Source organism: Schistocerca nitens, chromosome 3, assembly GCF_023898315.1.
Source record: "Schistocerca nitens isolate TAMUIC-IGC-003100 chromosome 3, iqSchNite1.1, whole genome shotgun sequence".
NCBI classification, from domain to species: domain Eukaryota; kingdom Metazoa; phylum Arthropoda; class Insecta; order Orthoptera; family Acrididae; genus Schistocerca; species Schistocerca nitens.
In genome coordinates this window covers 576890999-576912676 of record NC_064616.1, presented here as the reverse complement: position 1 = coordinate 576912676, position 21678 = coordinate 576890999, and the positions used below count along the sequence as shown (strand labels likewise).

Here is a 21678-nt window from a genome sequence, read left to right as displayed (position 1 = left end):
CAGCTATGTCAGGTTTCTTTCTTTTTTTTATCAAAGAGGAGTCCCAAAACTTGGCACTGAGCAACAACATCTAAGTGTTGGGTACCCAAGTAGAATTATACGTCAAGACATACCATGGTACAATGACAGAATTGTACAACTCACATTTTTGTGGAAGAGAATTGGAAGTCATTAGAAAGGATCCAAGTGGAGGCCCTTGGATGGTGTGTTGGAGCTGGCATTTAGCCAAGGCTACAGATTTTGGCCTATACCAAACGTAAAACTTGTCAACATACAGTGCAGGGGTGACCAATGGTCCTAGGGAGGTCACCCCTGCACTCTGTAAATCTGTAACTGGGATCATAAAAGCAGATGTAGGGCGAGTAATTGCTTCTGTGGCCAAATGGTCAGTCAGTTCATTGCATGGGATACCCACAAGACCTGGGATTCAGAGAAAGGACCCTCTGGCAGGGGGTGAAGGATAGGAAGATGTCTTCAACTTGACGCTTATTTGACGGAAAGGTAGACAGGTAAGAAGAGGACACCAATGCCGTTGCTATTCACAATATACATAAATGACCTTGTGGATGACATCGGAAGTTCACTGAGGCTTTTTTCAGATGATGCTGTAGTATATGGAGAGGAAAATTGTATTGAAATGCAGGAGGATCTGCAACAAATTGATGCATGGTGCAGGGAATGGCAATTGAATCTCAATGTATACAAGTGTAATGTGCTGCGAATACATAGAAAGAAAGATCCCTTATCATTTAGATACAATATAGTAGGTCAGCAACTGGAAGCAGTTAATTCCATAAATTATCTGGGAGTACGCATTAGGAGTGATTTAAAATGGAATGATCATATAAAGTTGATCGTCGGTAAAGCATATGCCAGACAGATTCATTGGAAGAATCCTAAGGAAATGCAATCCAAAAACAAAGGAAGTAGGTTACAGTACACTTGTTCGCCCACTGCTTGAATACTGCTCAGCAGTGTGGGATCCGTACCAGATTGGGTTGATAGAAGAGATAGAGAAGATCCAACGGAGAGCAGCGCGCTTTGTTACAGGATCATTTAGTAATCGCGAAAGCGTTACGAAGATGATAGATAAACTCCAGTGGAAGACTCTGCAGGAGAGACGCTCAGTAGCTCGGTACGGGCTTTTGTTGAAGTTTCGAGAACATACCTTCACCTAGGATTCCAGCAGTATATTGCTCCCTCCTACAAATATCTCGCGAAGAGACCATGAGGATAAAATCAGAGAGATTAGAGTCCACACAGAGGCATACCGACAATCCTTCTTTCCATGAACAATATGAGACTGGAATAGAAGGGAGAATCGATAGAGGTACTCAAGGTACCCTCTGCCACACACCATCCGGTGGCTTGCAGAGTATGGATGTAGATGTAGACTAGTCCACTGATGGCAATGAGGAAGAGTGTAACAGCTGTGACTTGCAGAGCACATTGGTGAGGCTAAACAGTCAGCTGCTGTTGATGGATGTTGGGATTTTGTCTGGATTAAGGACTGAGGCAATGATACTATCTTATCATTGCAAAGGGAAACCACCACCTAGCCAAATACTGTTTAAGCCACTGAGTAGATGGAACATTTTAGTAACATTCATTCAAATGTTGGAGCATTTGGTTATAAGTTGAATTGTGACCTTGGGTCATATCATGTAACAAGTCAAGAGCCTGAAGCAGTTCCAGGCCAGTGAAAGGTTCATTATATAATTCAGCCTGGCCAGGGGTGAAGGATAGGAAGATGTCTTCAACTTGACGCTTATGCGATGGAAAGGTAGACGGGTAAGAAGAGGACGCCAATGCTGTTGCTAAGTGAAATGAAGGGTGTTCAGCAAGAACTGACACTTCAGTGAGGAAGGTGGTCAGTGGAGGAAGCCACCTTGGATGTTGCAGGACCCTTTGAGGATAATGACTAACTGTTGTAATGTCTTTGGTCCACCATGACGTCAGCCAGTGGCAGAAGGCACCTGCAGAAAGGGGAACAGCAGCTCCAGCAGTGCAGGTAATGGCATCAAAGACATATCCCACAACCTTGTGGATACAGCACAGGTGTACAATTGCCACTTGGCTCTTTGAATAGCACAATATGGTTACTGGTCCATTGGGCAGTGACAAGGAAGGTATAGGCTCACCAAAATGTGGTCACTTCTGCAAAAATTGTTGTGTACCTACAATACAAGATTGGGGGAGGGGATTGTCATGTCAATACCTGAAAAGTGACATGGGTGGCACTGAAGTGGGTGGGAGTACTGTTACTGAGGAGACACAGATCAAAATTGGAAAGTAGCTGGTCAATCAGAAGGCCCCTACCAGTCAAATTGGTACTACTTCACAGGGGGTGGTACACACTGAAATCCCAAACCAGGAAAAAAGGTGAGGGAGACAGCTGTTGGATTCAGGTGAATCCACTCACTGATGAAATCTGTGCAAACCAATGTGCAGACTCCACCTGCCTCATGGTTAGTACAGCTCCAACACAAGGCACAGTAATCTCAAAGAGTGTGGGAATGGTCAATAGTGAAGTGTGTTTCTTAGAAATTGCAGAACAGGAGAAAATTAGAAGTTGTAGTTACAGCAGGTGAAAATAATACCCATTGGTGTACCACTGGACCATAAAGCTGAGGGTGTCCTGGATAGGCATGAAGGGGCCAGGAGGACAGATCACACACCAGGATCACTGTCTCTCACCAGTGGATGTGGAACATCAACAAACATTGGTTCAGAGCTTGACAGTGTGAGGAGAGTTGGTGCCTCTGCGGTCCCAGAGTAGCCAAGATTCCTTCTTCTCCTCCTCCTCCACTTTTCATGGTCAAGTTTGTTGTGAGGGCTTGTCTACTGTGACTGTAGAAACAGAAAAAAAGCTGTGTGACCCTGGGACCCACTGTCCACGGCTCTTTCAGGCAGTGGCTGGTGTCAGGTCTATGATCTGTGATTTCTGGGGAGAGGGTTCTCAAGAGTCATCCTTGTCACCAGTAGATGCTGGAGGAGGAAGTTGCTTCTCCAGCTGACAGCAGGGAGTGGTACCCGAAGATGGTGCTCCATGAATCATGGGAAGGGCAGGCCTATCAGCATCATAGTCAAGTTTATTTGCACTATTACCAGATGTCAATATCAAGAGAGTAAATATACCAGATACAACTGATGACCTGGCCACAGTAGCAGCAAAGTTTGATATCACTGGGATCAGATACAAATGATCATATTTTTTGAGTTTCAAAATATCAAAGATTATTTGTGACATCCAGTCCCTGTATTTTGCATTCCTTTAGTAGGTTAGCACAGTTTATGGCTTGGGGAAGGTGGTCATTCCCATAACTGATCAGAAAGGTGGTACAGAAGATGGTTAATTTTCATAAAGTGGTTAGCCACAGTCTCCACAAATGAGGTTGTAAGTACACCAGGAAGTTGTATGTCCGAAGTGCTAGCATTTAAAACATTGCATCAGGTGTGGGAAACATGGCTTCACATCACAGCAGTAACACACGATTTTGATCTTTTCTGGGTGTGAATCCCCTTCAAATGTGAGGATTGGTTTGGGGGGATTAAAGGGACCAGACTGCGACAGTCATCGGTCCCTTTTTCCAAAAAATTAAAACCACCCAAAGAGAATAAAAACGAACAGCAGGAAAAATGTCAGACGACACAGGACAAGAAATACTCCTACAGAGATCAGACAAGACAAATTAAAATCACACAGAGTGTGACGGTGGTTGGCCGACCATAGAGATAAAAAGGAAAAGCCAACCACCAAGAACACATTAAAAACTCAGCGTAAAATCGTAGGCCAATGGCCAGAGTCAACACAAACGAACAGAACAAACACTCAGAGTAAACGATAAAAACCCCCTGCCCGAATAAAACGTAAAACTAAGCCAGCCATAACAGGGTCATCAGATAAAAGGGCAGGGAGCGTATCAGGCAGCGCAAATGTCTGCCTGACCACAGCTAAAAGGGGGCAGGCCAACAAAATGTGGGCCACTGTCAAAGCCGCCCCGCAGCGACATACAGGAGGGTCCTCCCGGCGCAGTAAATAACTGTGTGCCAGCCGGGAGTGGCCAATGCGGAGCCGACAAAGGACGACTGAGTCCCTGCGGTTGGCTCGCATGGATGACTGCCACACAGCCGTCGTCTCCTTAATGGCACGGAGTTTATTGGGCGTGATCCGATCGCGCCACTCAGCGTCCCAAATCGCAAAAACTTTTCGGCGGAGGACTGCCCGCAAATCAGTCTCTGGGAGGCCAACATCCAGAGACGGTTGTCTCGTGGCCTCCTTCGCCAGGCGGTCAGCATGTTCATTGCCCGGGATACCGACATGGCCGGGGGTCCACACAAAGACCACAGAGCGGCCGCAACGCGCAAGAGTATGCAGGGACTCATGGATAGCCATCACCAGACGAGAACGAGGAAAACACTGGTCAAGAGCTTGTAAACCGCTCAGGGAATCGCTACAGATAACGAAGGACTCACCTGAGCAGGAGCGGATATACTCTAGGGCTCGAAAGATGGCGACTAGCTCAGCAGTGTAAACACTGCAGCCAGCCGCCAAGGACCGTTGTTCGGAATGGTCCCCTGGAGTTAGCGCATACCCGACACGACCAGCAACCATCGAACCGTCGGTGTAAACAATTCCAGAGCCCTGATATGTGGCCAGGATGGAATAAAAGCGGCGGCGGAAGGCCTCTGGAGGGACCGAGTCCTTCGAGCCCTGTGCCAAGTCGAGCCAAAGGCAAGGGCGAGGAACACACCACGGGGGTGTACGCAGAGGCGCCCGGAAAGGAGGTGGAACAGAGAAAAACCCAAGCCCGCAGAGAAGCTCCTTGATGCGTACGGCGATCGGACAACCTGACCGGGGCCGACGGCCTGGCAGATGGACGACTGACTGCGGGAACAGGACACGGTAATTTGGATGCCCGGGCAAGCTAAAAACATGGGCAGCATAAGCAGCCAGTAATTGTTGGCGTCGTAACCGCAGTGGAGGGACACCTGCCTCAACAAGGATGCTGTCCACAGGGCTGGTGTGGAAGGCACCAGTGGCAAGGCGTATCCCGCTGTGGAGGATTGGGTCCAACACCCGTAACGCAGATGGGGATGCTGAGCCATAAGCCAGGCTCCCATAATCCAGACGGGACTGGATTAAAGCCTGGTAGAGCCGTAACAGGGTAGATCGGTCGGTGCCCCAGCTGGTGTGGCTCAAGCATCGCAGAGCATTTAGATGCCTCCAACACGCCTGTTTAAGCTGCCGGATATGAGGCAGCCAAGTCAACCGAGCATCAAAAACGACCCCCAAAAACCTGTGGGTCTCAACCACTGCAAGGAGTTCATCGGCAAGATAAAGCTGCAGCTCAGGATGGACTGTTCGGCGCCGGCAGAAATGCATAACACGGGTCTTGGCAGCCGAAAACTGAAAGCCATGCGCTACAGCCCAAGACTGCGCCTTGCGGATAGCGCCCTGTAGCTGACGTTCAACAGCTGCAATGCCAGTAGAGCTGTAGTAAAGGCAGAAGTCGTCAGCATACAGGGAAGTGGAGACAGAACTTCCCATGGACGCAGCGAGCCCGTTAATGGCTATTAAAAACAGGCAGACACTTAAGACAGAACCCTGCGGCACGCCGTTCTCCTGGACGTGGGAGGAACTATATGAGGCTGCGACTTGCACGCGGAAGGTACGAAGCGACAGGAAATTGCGGATAAAAATCGGCAGAGGGCCCCGAAGACCCCATCCATGAAGCATAGAAAGGATGTGATGACGCCATGTCGTATCGTACGCCTTCCGCATGTCGAAAAAGACAGTGACCAGGTGCTGACGGCGGGCAAAGGCAGTACGGATGGCCGACTCCAGGCTCACCAGATTGTCAGTGGCGGAGCGGCCTTTACGGAACCCACCCTGAGACGGAGCCAGAAGGCCCCGAGACTCCAGTACCCAATTCAAGTGCCGGCTCACCATCCGTTCGTGAAGCTTGCAAAGAACGTTGGTGAGGCTAATGGGGCGGTAGCTGTCCACCTCCAAAGGGCCCTTGCCCGGTTTCAAAACGGGGATGACAATGCCCTCCCGCCATTGCGACGGAAACTCACCCTCGACCCAGAGACAGTTGTAAAGGTCGAGGAGGCGTCGCTTGCAGTCCACTGAAAGGTGTTTCGGCATCTGACAGTGGGTGCGATCGGGCCCGGGTGCGGTATCAGGGCAAGCAGAAAGGGCACTGTGAAATTCCCACTCACTGAATGGAGCATTGTAGGATTCAGAAGTGTTTGTGCAAAAAGAAAGGCTCCGACGTTCCATCCGCTCTTTAATGGAGCGGAAGTCCTGGGGGTAATTCGCAGAAGCGGAACTCATAGCAAAATGCTCTGCCAAGCGGTTTGCAATGACGTCGGAGTCAGTACAAACTGCGCCATTCAGTGAGAGCGCAGGGACGCTGACAGGGGTCCGATAGCCGTAGACGCGTCGAATCTTGGCCCAGACCTGCGATGGAGTGACATGGAGGCCAATGGTGGACACATACCGCTCCCAGCACTCCTGCTTGCTTTGGCGGATAAGGCGGCGGGCCCGCGCACGCAGCCGTTTGAAGGTGATCAGATGTTCAATGCAGGGATGTCGCTTGTGATGCTGTAGCGCCCGCCGGCGATCTGTAATCGCTGCAGCGATCTCAGGCGACCACCAAGGCACAGTCCGCTGCCGAGGGGACCCAGAGGAGCGGGGAATGGCAGATTCAGCGGCAGTAACGATGCCGGTGGTGACCGATAGAACCACCGCATCAATGTCATCATTAGAGAGAGGCTCAAGAGCGGCAGTGGAGGAGAACAAGTCCCAGTCAGCCTTATTCATAGCCCATCTGCTAGGGCGCCCAGAAGAGTGACGCTGTGGTAGTGACAGAAAGATCGGAAAGTGGTCACTACCACACAGGTCGTCATGCACACTCCATTGGACAGACAGTAAGAGGCTAGGGCTACAGATTGAAAGGTCAATGGCGGAGTAGGTGCCATGCGCCACACTGAAGTGTGTGTAGGCACCATCATTTAACAGCGAGAGATCGAGCTGCGACAATAAATGCTCAACGATGGCGCCTCGACCTGTTGCCACTGACCCACCCCACAGAGGGTTATGGGTGTTGAAGTCGCCCAATAGTAAGAAAGGAGGTGGCAATTGGGCTACCAGTGCAGCCAGGACATGCTGCGAGACATCACCATCCGGTGGAAGGTAAAGACTGCAGACGGTAACAGCCTGTGGCGTCCACACCCGTACAGCGACAGCCTCTAAAGGTGTCTGGAGAGGGACAGACTCGCTGTGCAGAGTGTGAAGGACATATATGCAGACGCCACCAGACACCCTTTCATAAGCTGCTCGGTTCTTATAATAACCCCGATAGCCACGGAGGGCAGGGGTTCGCATTGCTGGAAACCAAGTTTCCTGGAAAGCAATGCAGAAGAAAGGGTGAAGGCTGATAAGTTGGTGGAGCTCAGCTAGATGGTGGAAGAAACCACTGCAGTTCCACTGGAGGATGGTATTGTCCATTGCGGAGAAAGGCGTGACGGGACTGGGAAGGCAGATTACGCCGCTGGGTCACCTGCCGCATCCGATGGAGCACCCGTGCAAGTGCTATCCATTGCGTCTGAGGGAGCGGCGAGATCGAGGTCCTCAGCGGACGTAAGGATCTCCATCTCATCCTCAGATGCAGAGCTTTTAGGGAGCGGTGGAGTAGGTGCCACCGCAGGTGTCTTGGACTTACGGGTCTTCAAAGTCGTTTTCTCTCGCTGTTCCTTTGGTTGCCGTTGGTGAGAGGGCTTATTGGAGTCAGTCTCTGGGACCGAAGAGGATCGCGAAGCCCGTCGACCAGCGACCTGTGGCTTCTTCAGCCACTGGCTGGTGTCTGCTGTGCCGCTGGTAGGAACCTGGGAAGGGAGTGACCCAAGGGATCCCTTCCGAGCAAGAGAAGCCGAAGAAGACTTACGCTTCTCCAGCTTAGAAGTGGGGACTGGTGTCCCCGATGGTTTAGTGGGTGCTGCTCCCGAGGTAGATGGTGTGGGAGCAACAGCGAGAGAAGGGGCCCCCATTGTCAAGGGGGCAGGGGAGGTCCTCTGACTCTGAGAGCTGACTGTATATCTTGCAGCTGAAGGAGCTGGAGCAGGAGTGACAGTGGAGGCATAAGATGACATCATGCGCACGGGATGTAGCCGTTGAAATTTCCACTTAGCCTCAGTGTAAGTCAGTCGGTCCAGGGTCTTATATTCCATGATTTTGCGTTCTTTCTGTAAGACACTGCAGTCCGGCGAGCAAGGGGAATGAGGCTCCCCACAGTTGACACACACGGGAGGCGGAGCACATGGAGTATCGGGATGAGATGGGCGTCCACAATCTCGACATGTGAGGCTAGAAGTACAGCGAGAGGACATGTGACCAAACTTCCAGCACTTAAAGCACCGCATCGGGGGAGGGATATAGGGTTTGACGTCACACCGGTAGACCATCACCTTGACCTTCTCTGGTAAGATATCACCTTCGAAGGCCAAGATGAAGGCACCGGTAGCTACCTGAATGTCCCTCGGACCCCGATGAACATGCCGGACGAAATGTACACCTCGTCGCTCTAAGTTGGCGCGCAGCTCGTCATCGGACTGTAAAAGGAGATCGCGGTGAAAAATAATTCCATGGACCATATTTAAGCTTTTATGGGGGGTGATAGTAACAGAAACATCCCCCAACTTTGTACAAGCGAGCAAGGCTCGTGACTGGGCACAGGATGCCGTTTTTATTAAGACTGACCCTGACCGCATCTTGGACAAGCCCTCCACCTCCCCGAACTTGTCCTCTAAATGTTCGACAAAGAACTGAGGCTTCACAGACACAAACGATTCCCCGTCAGCTCTGGTACAGACGAGATACCGGGGCGAATACCTGTCGCTCTCATTCATAGCCTTTCGTTCCTCCCATGGTGTGGCGAGGGAGGGGAACGATTTGGGGTCATAAACGTTACCTTTAAAATGGGCCCTTGAACGCTTAGAGACTGCTGGTGGCTGGCCACCAGCAAGAGAAGATGTGCCACGCTTCATTGCGTGTCATCCACCCTGATGCCACCTACTCCGACCAAGGGCCCTCCCCACGGGCGCCACCCAGCCACAGCAAAGGCCACCTGGCAGGATGGCCATTGCCGGGAGTCCCGATGCCCCAGGGAGATGGGCATCTACTCCTTGGCATACGTGGGGAGTTAACAGCGCAGGCATCAGCAGAGCGATCCCTGTGTTGTCAGGGGGCTACAACCAAGAGGGTACATGGCGGCCCCACCACAACGGACTGGCTACCGTGCTGGATGTTAGGTGACATGTGGTCCATGGTCGCCGTCAGTGCAGAAAGTGGCCCTGCACATCGCTTGGCAGAAAGTGCACGCAGGAGCGTATCCATGCCCATGAGATGTAGAGCGGGCAGGACTGCAACGCAACGACGAAAAAGCTGGCGAAAGTTCTCAATGCAAGATGGACACAATGCACCAAGTAAGGCGCCCTTCCCCAATCGGCTCGCTCTTCGGAAAAATTTTGAGATATGGAGGTCAAACCCGACAGGGGACCATCACATAAGGCCGAAACGTTGGAGACTCCTTTTAGTCGCCTCTTACGACAGGCAGGAATACCGCGGGCCGATTCTTACCCCCGAACCCGCAGGGGGCTCGAATGTGAGGAGAAATGCACTGGTGTCTACCTTGTCAATCTAGTGGGCCACAACGTACACAACATTCAAAGTGCATCCCTTGTCTCTTTTAGTGTTTGCACAGTTCTTTGTTTGTCTGCAGCATAAGGTCCCAGTGAAAGATGAATCCCTGTACCATATTAAGGTTCTTATGGGGTGTGATGGTAACAGGTACATCACCAAATTGTTTATACACAGTAAAGTCCAGGACTGTGTACAATTTGCTGTCTTAATTAAGATGGAACTACTTTGCAAAAACCTAAGAGAAGAGAGTTCACCAACTATGTTTTCAATTTTCTCCACAAAACACATTGGTTTAGTAGAGGGGCAGGACCAACCATTTGTTTGGGTGCAAATCAGTAACTGTTCACAAGTAGTTTGGTTTCGTTTTCCTCCCATAGCACAGTCAAGGAGGTAAAGTTCTAGGATCATAAGAATCAGCACTAAATTGTGGTCTGTCTGAAGACACTGCTGGGACGTCATGGCCACTGGCTGATACCTTTGCTCGTTTCATGACGCCAAATCTCTGCCATGATGCTGCCTACTCCAAATGAGAGTTCTCGCTACAGATGTCATCCAGCCAGAGCAAAGGCTACCTAGCATGATGGCCAATGCTTGAAGTCCCATGCCTGCAAATGAACAGGCACCACTGCTCGGCACACGTGGTGTGGTGTCAGCTTCGGCATCAACAATGCGATCCCTGTGTGGTCAATGGGCTACCACTGTACGGGTACGTAACGACCCCACCCACATGGATTCGCTACCATGCTTGGTAACTGCAACCTTCCTCACATAGCCTACACAATCTGTAAAAATACTGAAAAAGGTGGAGGTAAACCCAGAAGTGGGAACTGAACAAAAATTAAAAGAAATAACTGGCACAAAATTAAGGAACAATGTGGGTCAAATCTGAATTGACATCCTGAGTGAGATACGCTGTCAGCAGGGAATTTGTCCTAGAGAATTAGTCAGAGAGGAGGTATAGTCAGAGTGTAAAACTGCAGCACAGGAAAGGAAGAAGTCCTCCAATGGCTTGGGACTACACACTTGCCACACACATACAAGAGTTGTGAGCCCCCTGTGGAGTATGACAAATAATGTTAAGCTCAGCACGAGCCATGAGGTACATCATTCTGAATAAAATTCCTCGACAGAGCTGAATATATGCGTACATTAAAAAGACTCCAGTCTTTTAAAAACTCATGAATGACATGAGGCAGGCAGCCTCAGAAGCCTTATCTGTGCATTGTGTGGATGATACTCATATTCCAGCACGGTCTTAGGCCTTTCCCACATCAAAACATACAGCTACAATGTGGCACTGTTGCAGAAAGTTTTACAGAGCAATGCCTATGAAAACAACATATGATATTTGTTAGCAATTTTTGAGACTCAAGTCACCTTACCAGCAACCCACTGATCATTTGTATCGTCACTTTGCAGACACTACTGGAGAGGGAAATGGAATAGTAGCTGCAAGAAAGGTATCTGTCCTTACCAGGCTTAGAAACAGGGGTTATGGTGGCTTCACACTAATGTATAGGAAATGTGCTGTGCTTACAAATATGATTGTATGTATGGATGAGAAACTGTTTGCAATAAGGAGATAGGTGTTACAACACCTGAATGTGAATTATATCTGGTCATGAGTCTTAGGGTTGTGTTAATGAAGGAGCACGCACCAGCTTCCTTCCAGTAAAAATTGTGTTACAGCATTCACAATTATGAGAACTGAATGAGATCTCCTGAGCCACTACTCTCTGAGGTATGAAGGCAGGAAGGTAAAATGTGGAGTTTAAGATCCCAGTACCAACCAAAGATGTCCGTGATATTGACAGAATCCACAATGATATCCTTAGAAATGGTCAGATCGGGTATAGCAGAAACAATTTTTTTTTTGTCAAAAACACAACAAAATTTCCCACACAGAAGTGGGAGTAAAATGGTTAAAAGAATTAACAAGAGTGATCCAAGTGGTTGTTTTGCTGTTTCTGATAATTCAATGGCTCTCTGTACACATTTGTTGATAATGGATTCAGTTCCGCACTGTGTGGTGTCATTAAAAGAAACACAGATTTTGTCTCTGCATGTGAACCATGACTCAGCATTCCTTAGTCCACTAGAGAAGCAAGGTTTGTTGTAAGAAGGGAAGTGTTAAGGGTGTGAAACTTTCATCAGCAATAAAGATAACATTCGTAAAGTACTCTACCTGGTAATCACTGCTGTGGAATTGTTGTTTCTCAAATGATGCCAATGAGAAACAGAGCCAACTTTAGAAATCTGCCGTCATCTTATGTATGGAATGTAAGTGAATTACACACAGGGAATGGCATCTTGAGTGTGCATCTGAGACAACAGAATACTCTAGACAGAGGACAACCTCTGTGCTGCAAGAGGAGATATCCACGTGTGACACTGAATGAGTAGAAGCTGAAATAGATGTTGGATGTGGTTTCGCAAGTGTTGAAAAGGAGAATATTAAGCTGGCCCACAATATAAGCGAGGAGCATGGCTCACATAGGCCTACAGGCTCTGGGAGAGCCCCAAATGGTATGATGGGCACCGCAGTCACCGCACAGCAAGAAAGGTGTTAGGAGCTGAGTGATAAGCCATAGTACATCTACGCTGTTGAGAAGTGACATGGGTGTCTAGATGTCACACAAGAACATGTAATACTGGAAACAAAATGTTCACAGCAACAGCTTGTAACTGGGTGTTCAATTGAATGATTTAACCATGGATAGTGTTTAAGATGAGCATCATTACACCACTGCAAGTTGAAGTTCCCTCCAAGATACAAAAAGTTCCAGGGTGAAGCATAAAAGATCAGTGCGGTCTCAAGAGTGTATTTTCGTAGGCATAAAGCAGCTGAGGATTGTGAATGTAATAGCAGCTGCAGTTCTGCTCTATGCAATGTGCAGCCACATACACTCCACTGAAGGACAGCCATATTTCAGGATGAGAGATGCACAATGTGGTAGTTGTAATCACTGTGGTAGCTTTGAGGTGCCTCAATTTGTATGCATTCAACTACAGGATTGAGGAGGAGGAGGATCATCCTGCTCCACTATTTCTTCAGAGTGTGGGGTTTTCCTCCCCAGGTTTATTAGCTGTATCTAAGGTAGAGGATCAGTTGGTAATTCACACCAATGAAGTGGGCGTTGGCTGCACAATCTCTTTGCGTGGTGCTGCCTTTGAGGAGTATCTCTGAGATGGTCATGGGGAAGAACATTTCTCTCTGCCTTTTCATTTCCTTCCGCGCTTGTTGAACAAGGGTCTGCACCTTTGCTGGGCTGAAGTAAGCAAAAAATTCGTCTCAAGACTGTTCCATCTTAAATTTACAGTCCTCTGTATGAATCATAAGAAACTTCCTGTGCGTGGCTGAAGGTTGTACAGAATATTGTGCAGGTACAACAATGGCAATTGAGAGTGCTACTTTTGCACTTATTTTACAATTGTGATACTACACTGGAGGCTGCAGATGTGTATGTCAATACCTATGGTGAGTGACTTAACAATGAAAAGTATAAGGTCCTTCACATGAGTACTAAAAAACACATTAAATTTTGGTTTCACGATAAATCACACAGACTTAAAGGCTGTTGATTCAACTGAATACCTAAGGATGATGATAATGGGTAACTTAAACTGGAAACATCACTCAGAAAATGATGGAGTGGCAAACAAAAGACTTTTTCATCTGTAGAACACTTACAAGACACAAGAAATCTAGTAAAGAGACTGCTTACACTACACTTATCTGTCCTCTTCTGGAGTACTGCTGCACGGCAAGAGATCCTTACCAGAGAGATTCGATGGAGGGCATGACAAAAGTTCAAATATGGGCAACATTTTTTGTATTATTGTGGAATAGTGGGGGAGGGAGGGAGGGAGGGAGGGAGGGAGGGGATAGAGAGGGATAGAGAGAGAGAGAGAGAGAGAGAGAGCATGAGGTGGGGTGGCAGTAATTAAAACAAAGGCATTTTTAATTGTGACAAAACATTTTCATGAAATTTCAATCACCATCTTTCTCCTTTGAAAGTGAAAATATACACAGAAAGAAATGACCATCCTAATAAAATAATAGAAATCAAAGTTCACATGGAAACAATTAGGTGTTCATTTTTTCCACATTGTTCAAGAGTGTAAAAGCAGAGAAATAAGGAAAATTGTTCTATGAACCCTCTGCTGAGCACTTACATGTGAATCGCAGAGAAGTAAGATGTAGGCCCTGTTTTTGGTAACAGCGTAGTAAGAATAGTGCTGTGAATGCCAGACAGTGGTATGGAAGGCTTTCGGTTGACAAATACTTCCCAAGCAACAGTGAGACCTTTTACCTTTATGTAGCCCTATCACTGAGGTAAAAAGTAAAGCAGTCATCAATCTAAAGATTGTTTTGAACATGCCAGTGCTTTACTCAGCATCGTCCTATTGGAGGTGGTATGTCACTGCCTCCTTCTGATCTTCAAACTTACATACCCAGCCAGCTACAGGGAGATCTACAGTTTAACACGGATTCTGAACCTGAGTGTGGAACTTAGCATTTTTCACATCAACAAACATTGCCACAGGCAAAAGAAGGGGTTAAGTGGCAGATAAAAATCCTAGGATTAATTGGCGACACATAGTATACACAGGACAAAGTTACATGGTCTCCTGTACAGTTAATGTACTGGGGGAAGGGAGTGGGCAATCTCCCTAACATGCATCTCTCCCACAAGTTAGTTGCATTTTTAAAGGACATGTGAGTATGGCTGAAACATTACACTGATAGCAATATATTGGGTTTGGTATATAGGATCTTAAACCCCATAGACTGCCTTAAACTTTGATAAGGGTTCCATCGTGCAAGAGTAAGGAACAGGGTGAAGGTAGGCACTAATTTATTATCTACCGTCTTCATAACCCATTGTACCGCTTTTATGCCCTGATTGAAAAGGTAACCTTGGATTTCCTCCTTGGTCAGACTGTCAAGCCACTGGGTAGTAATAAACACACATGAGTAATCTAGTGTCCGATCGACCTCTACACGAACAGGGCATCCACAGAGGAGAGTAGCTTGCAATAGTGTTTGAGCCTACATGGCACTGTCTTTGTCAATTAACATGGTTCTATTATACAGGTGGGAATAGATTAGATTAGATTTCAGTGAGCCTGAAATTGTGTCCACTCCCTGCTGAATGACAAACAAGACTGACTTTAACAAAACTCAAACCTCCTTCCACATGTGACGCTATGTACTAACTGGATGGATTAATTACAGTTCTGTTTGTTGGATGGAGACTGACTAGATTGGTTTGATGTATTCATCGCATTTTGAACCCCCACAATTGCTAACATCTCTGGGGGTGTATTCCTTCATTCTGCGATTCCTCACATAGGGGTACTAAACCTTCTTAGAAGAGTGTTCATACCAATTGAACTTCAGACAGAGGGATCAACTGGGAACTGGAAAGACACCAGCTCAGACAACCACCCTTCCCCTATTACCATGGAATATGTGTGAGCCTTATGTGCCAACCCAAGAGGTGGGAATTGTGTGTTACCCAGTGACCCTTTAGGTCAAATACATCAACCACCCGTCAGAAACACACAGGGAGGAAGATAGGCAAAAAGGAAACTAAATGGCAAAGTGGAGTAAGAATGTAAGAAGTCAGTGAACAAGAAAAGAAAGACAGCCTGTGCATAAAGAGAGTACAATGTGGTGTCACAAGTGAGCACAGAGGACCTTGCAACAAAGAAGGAAGCAGAAAAGTAGGTCTGACATGGGAAAGGGAAAGCAGTTTATTAGCCCCTTGGGGAGGATTTAGGGAAATTACAGAAAATCTATATCTGGATGAAATTTCTTATATGCACCAAAATGAATATATCAATAGAGATGAAGTCAATGAAAATGCAATGACATGAACACACACAAATGCAAACTGTTTAGGTATGCTGAACCTGCTATGTAACGACTATGTAGTGACAACTGAAAATTGGTGTCAGGTCAGGACTTTAACCCTGATTTCTCACTTTTTGTGAACAGTCATCACAACCATTAGGCCACCGTGGTATGTCTAAGCATGACTCACCATCCAGCCTAAGACCTTTTCTATACAGCAATGCAATTTAATACGATACTTAAGTGTTCTGTAGTCAAAGTCAAAGACCTCTTCTCATAAGAAACAAATACATGATCATCTGTGATAAAGACAGACTGAAATCAAATAGCTCCAAGTTTTGTTTATTTCACTCCCACAAATGACTGATAGGGAAGTCCATTAGGCTCATCTTTGTATCTACTGAAAAGTTACATTGCAGAGTGACATGGACTTCAGACATGTTGCTCTGTAACAATTTTTTCTTTCTTTCTTTTATGAATCTTAAGTTGCGTATAATAAAAAAAAGTTGTGGATTGTGATTGGTTATGCTTGGTACACTAGAAAAAAAGCACTCTCACATTGACTGAACTGTGTGACAATATAAATTATGTTACTGATTTATACAGATTCAGTCCAAGCCAAAAATATCCACATCAATATATTGATTCTATGGGTGAAATGGAACATTTAATGCACTCTCAGCAACTGAAAGCCATTATCTATTCATATTTTTTTGTGGGCTTCAGCATTTACATTTTAGAATCCTGTGAAATATTCAGGCAAAGACTGAATTTAGAGTTCCAGGATTATTTACATGTATCTGATAGTAGGCTACAACTCATCATTCACCTATGGGAAAGGATATCTTTTAATGTGACCAAGATGTCTAGGAACTAACACATTTGAAGTGAAATCGTTTACAATAATGGAGTCCAGCCAGTCACAGATGCTACTACACAGATCAAATATAGTTAACTGTCGTAGAACAAATTTTGGGTAAGAGAAGAAAATCAGTTGGTCTTTTCAGAGGAACCATTCTGGCATTCGTCAGACTCATTTGAGGGAGTCGCCAGAGAAATAAGAGAAGAATAGCATGTAGCACTGTCTTTGAAAACTGCTGTTTGATACTTTGGCCTCAAACATTCAGAAAGCTTGTCTTACAAAGACTGCAGCTAGCCACTAAGTACATATCTGATTGCTCAAATGTGTCTCGTGAAAACATTTGCACATGTATCTTAGATTTACTTGGAGTTTCAGGTAGTACAAATGAGACTCAATTCATTTTATGGTCTACAGATCCAACAGTCCCAGCTTCAAGCCTTGGACAGTCCATGGCTTTACTCCTCTGTCACTTAGTGCTTCTTTCACACCTGAAAATGAACTGTGTGTATAAAAATGCCTCATGAAACCTTGGCTTGGTGTCCACGTCAATCAGTAAGTCTCCAAAAAACCGGCACAGTAAATCAGTTCTAAGGTTGAAGGATGACATGGGCATACAACTTCCAACATGACCACGTACACACTACAGCTTGAGGGCCCAAGCAAAAATTAAGCACACTCTCACTGAACTGGAAATATCTATGAAAGAATTAAGAGGTTGACTTTCAATTGACAGAATCTGAAAGAATGTCTAATGTAAATGTTACACTACTTCTAAATTATGCCTAAGTAAGAGGGATAATGTAATACGCGACACAACTTTTAGATTATGAACCGAGATTACTTAACACTGCAACATACTCGTCCTATATGTTATGTGAAGTTTATTATGGTACATCGTGTACTACATTTTAACACCAGCTTCAGTCCAGTGAAATAGGACGTTTAATTAACACCGTGGTTTTAGAAGAAAATTTAGGGTGTATAGTTAAACATCCACATAATAGTTATGAGCATTCGTGAAAGTTAATGAGATCACTGACTGAGTGAAATTACTTACGATATAGACTCAAGTGTAATACAATAAAAGGCGAAATGTAGAACTACGGACTTTATTGACAAATTTGTTTGCAGTCATTCTAGAGTAAACTTACTTTGACAATTTCTGTGCGAATGCCCGCTGAACACATGCCATGTTGTACTACATGCAAAAGAAACAATGAACATCCCACTCTCAATTCGTGAGCGGCATATTAAATAAACGATGACGTTATTTCCCGTATGAGTTTATATGATTTACACTAAACTAAAGCACGACTAAAGTGAGCAGTTGCTAATACGAAAAACTCTTTACGCGACATTCCTAATTTTAAAAAACTGTGGCTGCACAACCATTCAGTAAACCAGCGTCCCCAGTACCTCGCCCCTCTGTTTATATCACGCCCACAAACCAAACAACAGAACAGATGTATCTTTGTATATGATCTTTGATATAAACGCTGTTTTGACAGCATAGATTTTATTTGTAACATTCGTCCAGAGATCACTGCGTTCGTATGATCGAGGTGTAGTAAATATCTTAATGCCTGATCCAGTCAACCAATGGTCTGATCTCAGACCGGCAGTTTTAAACACTAGCTTCCGAACTTCCTTATAACCATCAAAGGCCTATATCTGATCACTAGGCTCAAAAACACTCATATTAAGTTAGGACAGTCACGATAACATCAACAACAGCGAAAAGGCCGATTCACACTTGACGGAACGCTACATCAGAACGTTCGACAATGAATTTCAAATGTCGTTCGTAGCGCGACAGCCGACCCGAAAGGATGTCTATGCGTCAGTGGGTCATTAGCAGCGCGGCAGCCGAAGTGAGCGGACGGCCGTCAGCTACTAGCTGCGAGCAGCAGCAGCAGCAGATCGAAGCAGCGGTAGCGGCAGCAAGGACGAAACAACGGCGAACGTAGCGGTGCCGTCCGAAGCAGTAAAACTGTCGTAAAATCCACTGAAGCACTTTTGAGCTCAGCTGAAAAGAGAATTTGACTCAAAGCTCCCGCAACCTTGGTTGCACATTCCACAGTGGGACTCTCTGATCTGTGGTAGGGCACGTCAATGCCAGAGCCCTGATCACATAACCCTGCATAGTTCAGGCCTTTTTCTTCTTCCTACGCCTTCTTGCACCGCGCATTGTACCTCGTTCAGATAAGCTGAAGGGACTCCCCACTTCTGTAGGATACACATTACACCTTTTCACCTCAAGGAGAAAAGGAAGAGTATTGTGTATCCCTAATAAAAATCCTTACACCAGGGAGATGGCAATTCCCCCAGCAGATCCCATCCTACCACCTGCAGTATGATGCATGCAACACAAATGATAGAGGTACCTGCTGTTCCTGTCAGCATCTCTGTCCCACTTGCCGCTACTCAAGAGGTCATGGCCCTGGAATGGGAGTGCATTGTCCAATTGATGGCTGGCGTCGACAAAGCTCAAACTGTAACACAAAAATCACACACACTAACTGCTCCAACACTAATGAATATGCCCACTATCTCACCGATGAGGACGCCAGAGCCTGAAGAAGAAGAAGATGATGATGATGATGGTTTATGGGGCGCTCAACTGCGCGGTTATCAGCGCCCGTACAAATTCCCAACCGTTGCTCAGTCCAGTCCTGCCACTTTCATGAATGAGGTTCACGCAGCTTCCCCCATCAGAGGTTCGAGTCCTCCCTCAGGCATGAGTGTGTATGTTGTCCTTAGCGTAAGTTAGTTTAAGTTAGATTAAGTAGTGCGTAAGCCTAGGGACCGATGACCTCAGCAGTTTGGTCCCATAGTCCTTACTACAAATTTCCAAAGTTTCCGTGAATGAGGATGAAATGGTGAGGACAACACAAACACCCAGTCATCTCGAGGCAGGTGAAAATCCCTGACCCCAACGGGACCCCGTACTCGGGAAGCGAGAACGCGACCGCGAGACCACAGAGTCTGAAGAGGTGGCACCGGAGTTCTCAGAGCAAACAGAAAAACACATACTTGAGACACCACCTGTATCAATTCTAAAACACCCACTCTCACTGATTAGGTCCTGGGAACTGAAATTGCTGGCACTGGAGACCTCACAGGAAGAACAGACACATGAAGATGAAGCATTGTAGGTCGCAGGTTCAGACCACAAAAAGAAGAAAAACGCACAAACAAGTGAGCCCACAAACTTACAAGGCATCTGCCAAGTGCTCTTGCCAATACCCACAGTTTCAGTCGCTAGCACAATACACATAAAGGGTAACAACATGAACCACACTGTGTAAGTGCAAAATAACCACCAATCCGCCACTGCTGGTAACAAAACACAGATTGGTTTTCCTTCAGTCGTCATTCACGACTATGGGGACCAAAGTACCTTCAACAAAGCATCCGCGAGAAGGCAAGCTAACACAAAATTCTACGCCAAACTTTCAGAGAACAAAGTCTCATGGTATGTGGCAACAAAAGCTGGATACAAAGATCTACTTGACTTCCTTAAAGAACGAAATGAGAACACTACATGTTCAGAACTGGCGACGAAAGAACACAGCAGTTTGTGATATGGAGAGAGGACATATGTATCCCAAATGTGACAGTACAAGAGGAGCTCATTGCCCTTGGGAATGCTTAAGCATGAGCCTCATGATGGGCTTCTGGACACGCAAAACCATACACAACTGGCAGACATGGCCCACTCCTGCGACCTGCAGAAGGTATTCCATTCCACATGGCCATGACAGTAGAAGTATATGTACTGCCACAGCTAACCTAACAATGCCACGGCTGCCAGTCCAGTGATTTAGTCATGTAGCTAAATATTGCAGTCTGATACTCCATTGCCATAAATGTGTGCACAACCACACAATACAACAGTGCACACAAAGCCAAACAGACCAATGCAAATGTGCTAACTGTGGCAGGCAACATGTGACCAACTACAGAGTCAGAGGGTGTGAAGTCTACAAAGAGGCGCTGAAGCGCAAAAATGTCAAAAACATCCAAGCAATCGTCAGACCAGCTACAACACCCCCCCCCCTCCCATGCCCAGTGAGAAGAGGCGTCTTCTTAACTGGTACAGTTGCTGGTACCAGTGGTGAGGGGAGGGCAGTGAACCCTCAGTGCCCACCACAAACACAACCAACACCCCCAGCAACAAACAAACTGTCTGTTCAGACAACACAGTTCACTACATCTGCACACAACCCCACTCCCTGTAGTCACAGACTGTGACACACATGCAACCACACACAGCAGATGCACCCAAAATCCAGAGAAGGAGAGGGGACACCAACAACAAAGAGGTAACACAAGAACATCACAACCAATACATCAACAACAGGCCAACAACACACAAGCAGACATTCAAGCAGACAGCAAATCTCTGACCCAGACTCCTCCCGTGCCACAAGCAGACACATGCACCACGAACATTCAAGCTGGCCCATCCACCACACCAACACCAGAACCATCTGCCAACAACATGCCTACTGCCTTACTGGCCAATAAGAACAACATCCTAACAACAATTGGTGGAGTAGGGGAACCACTATTTTCCAGCCAAGCATTGCTTAAAATCCTCATCGGGGTCTTAAACCTTGTCGCCACACTGTGCACCACACTGTGCATGGCTGTCATACAAACTTCTCTCACAGCACTTATCACACTCTTGCATGGATGATACACCACACCCACCCCATTACACAAACAACAGAACTCTGACAAAGATCCTGTTTTGGGACGCTAAAGGGATCTACAACAAAAGGACTAATCTAGTTGCATTCATGGAGCAAAAAGGCATCCAGATCGCTCTTTTGAATGAGACACTACTCAAATTGCACAGAAGCCTATGCATTTCAGGTTATTGTGTCCATCGTACCGACCGACTGGGTGGCAGGATGGGAGGCGGCACAGCAATCATCATACACAAAGACATAGAGCACATGATCATAGAGCTCTTTGAACTCGAAAGGACAGAGGCTATAGCTGCCTGGGTTAAGTTCACTGAAGCATGCATCACTCTGATATCACTATAGAATTCGCCACAGAACACTGTAATATGCGATATCAGCACATTACTAGATATAGCACTGCTACTGCAGATCTTAACGCAACAGATCGAGACTGGAACTCACAAATACGCAACACAAAGGGCAAAAAAGTGTTCGAGCATTCAATAGGCCGTAACTCCATCATACTAGTAGTGCTAGATGTACCCATGCTCATGCT

General features: G+C 46.5%; 1 protein-coding gene across 1 annotated transcript in view; it reads right to left on the bottom strand.

The window, feature by feature from the left end:
- The window catches only part of LOC126248488 (dedicator of cytokinesis protein 7), a 262928-nt gene extending 245308 nt beyond the window's left edge, over positions 1-17620 (bottom strand). The window contains exon 1 of the mRNA XM_049949513.1: positions 17580-17620. Within this exon, the coding sequence (XP_049805470.1) occupies positions 17580-17620 (41 nt within the window). The remainder of the gene's footprint in view (positions 1-17579) is intronic.
- Between the last annotated feature and the right edge of the window lie 4058 nt (positions 17621-21678).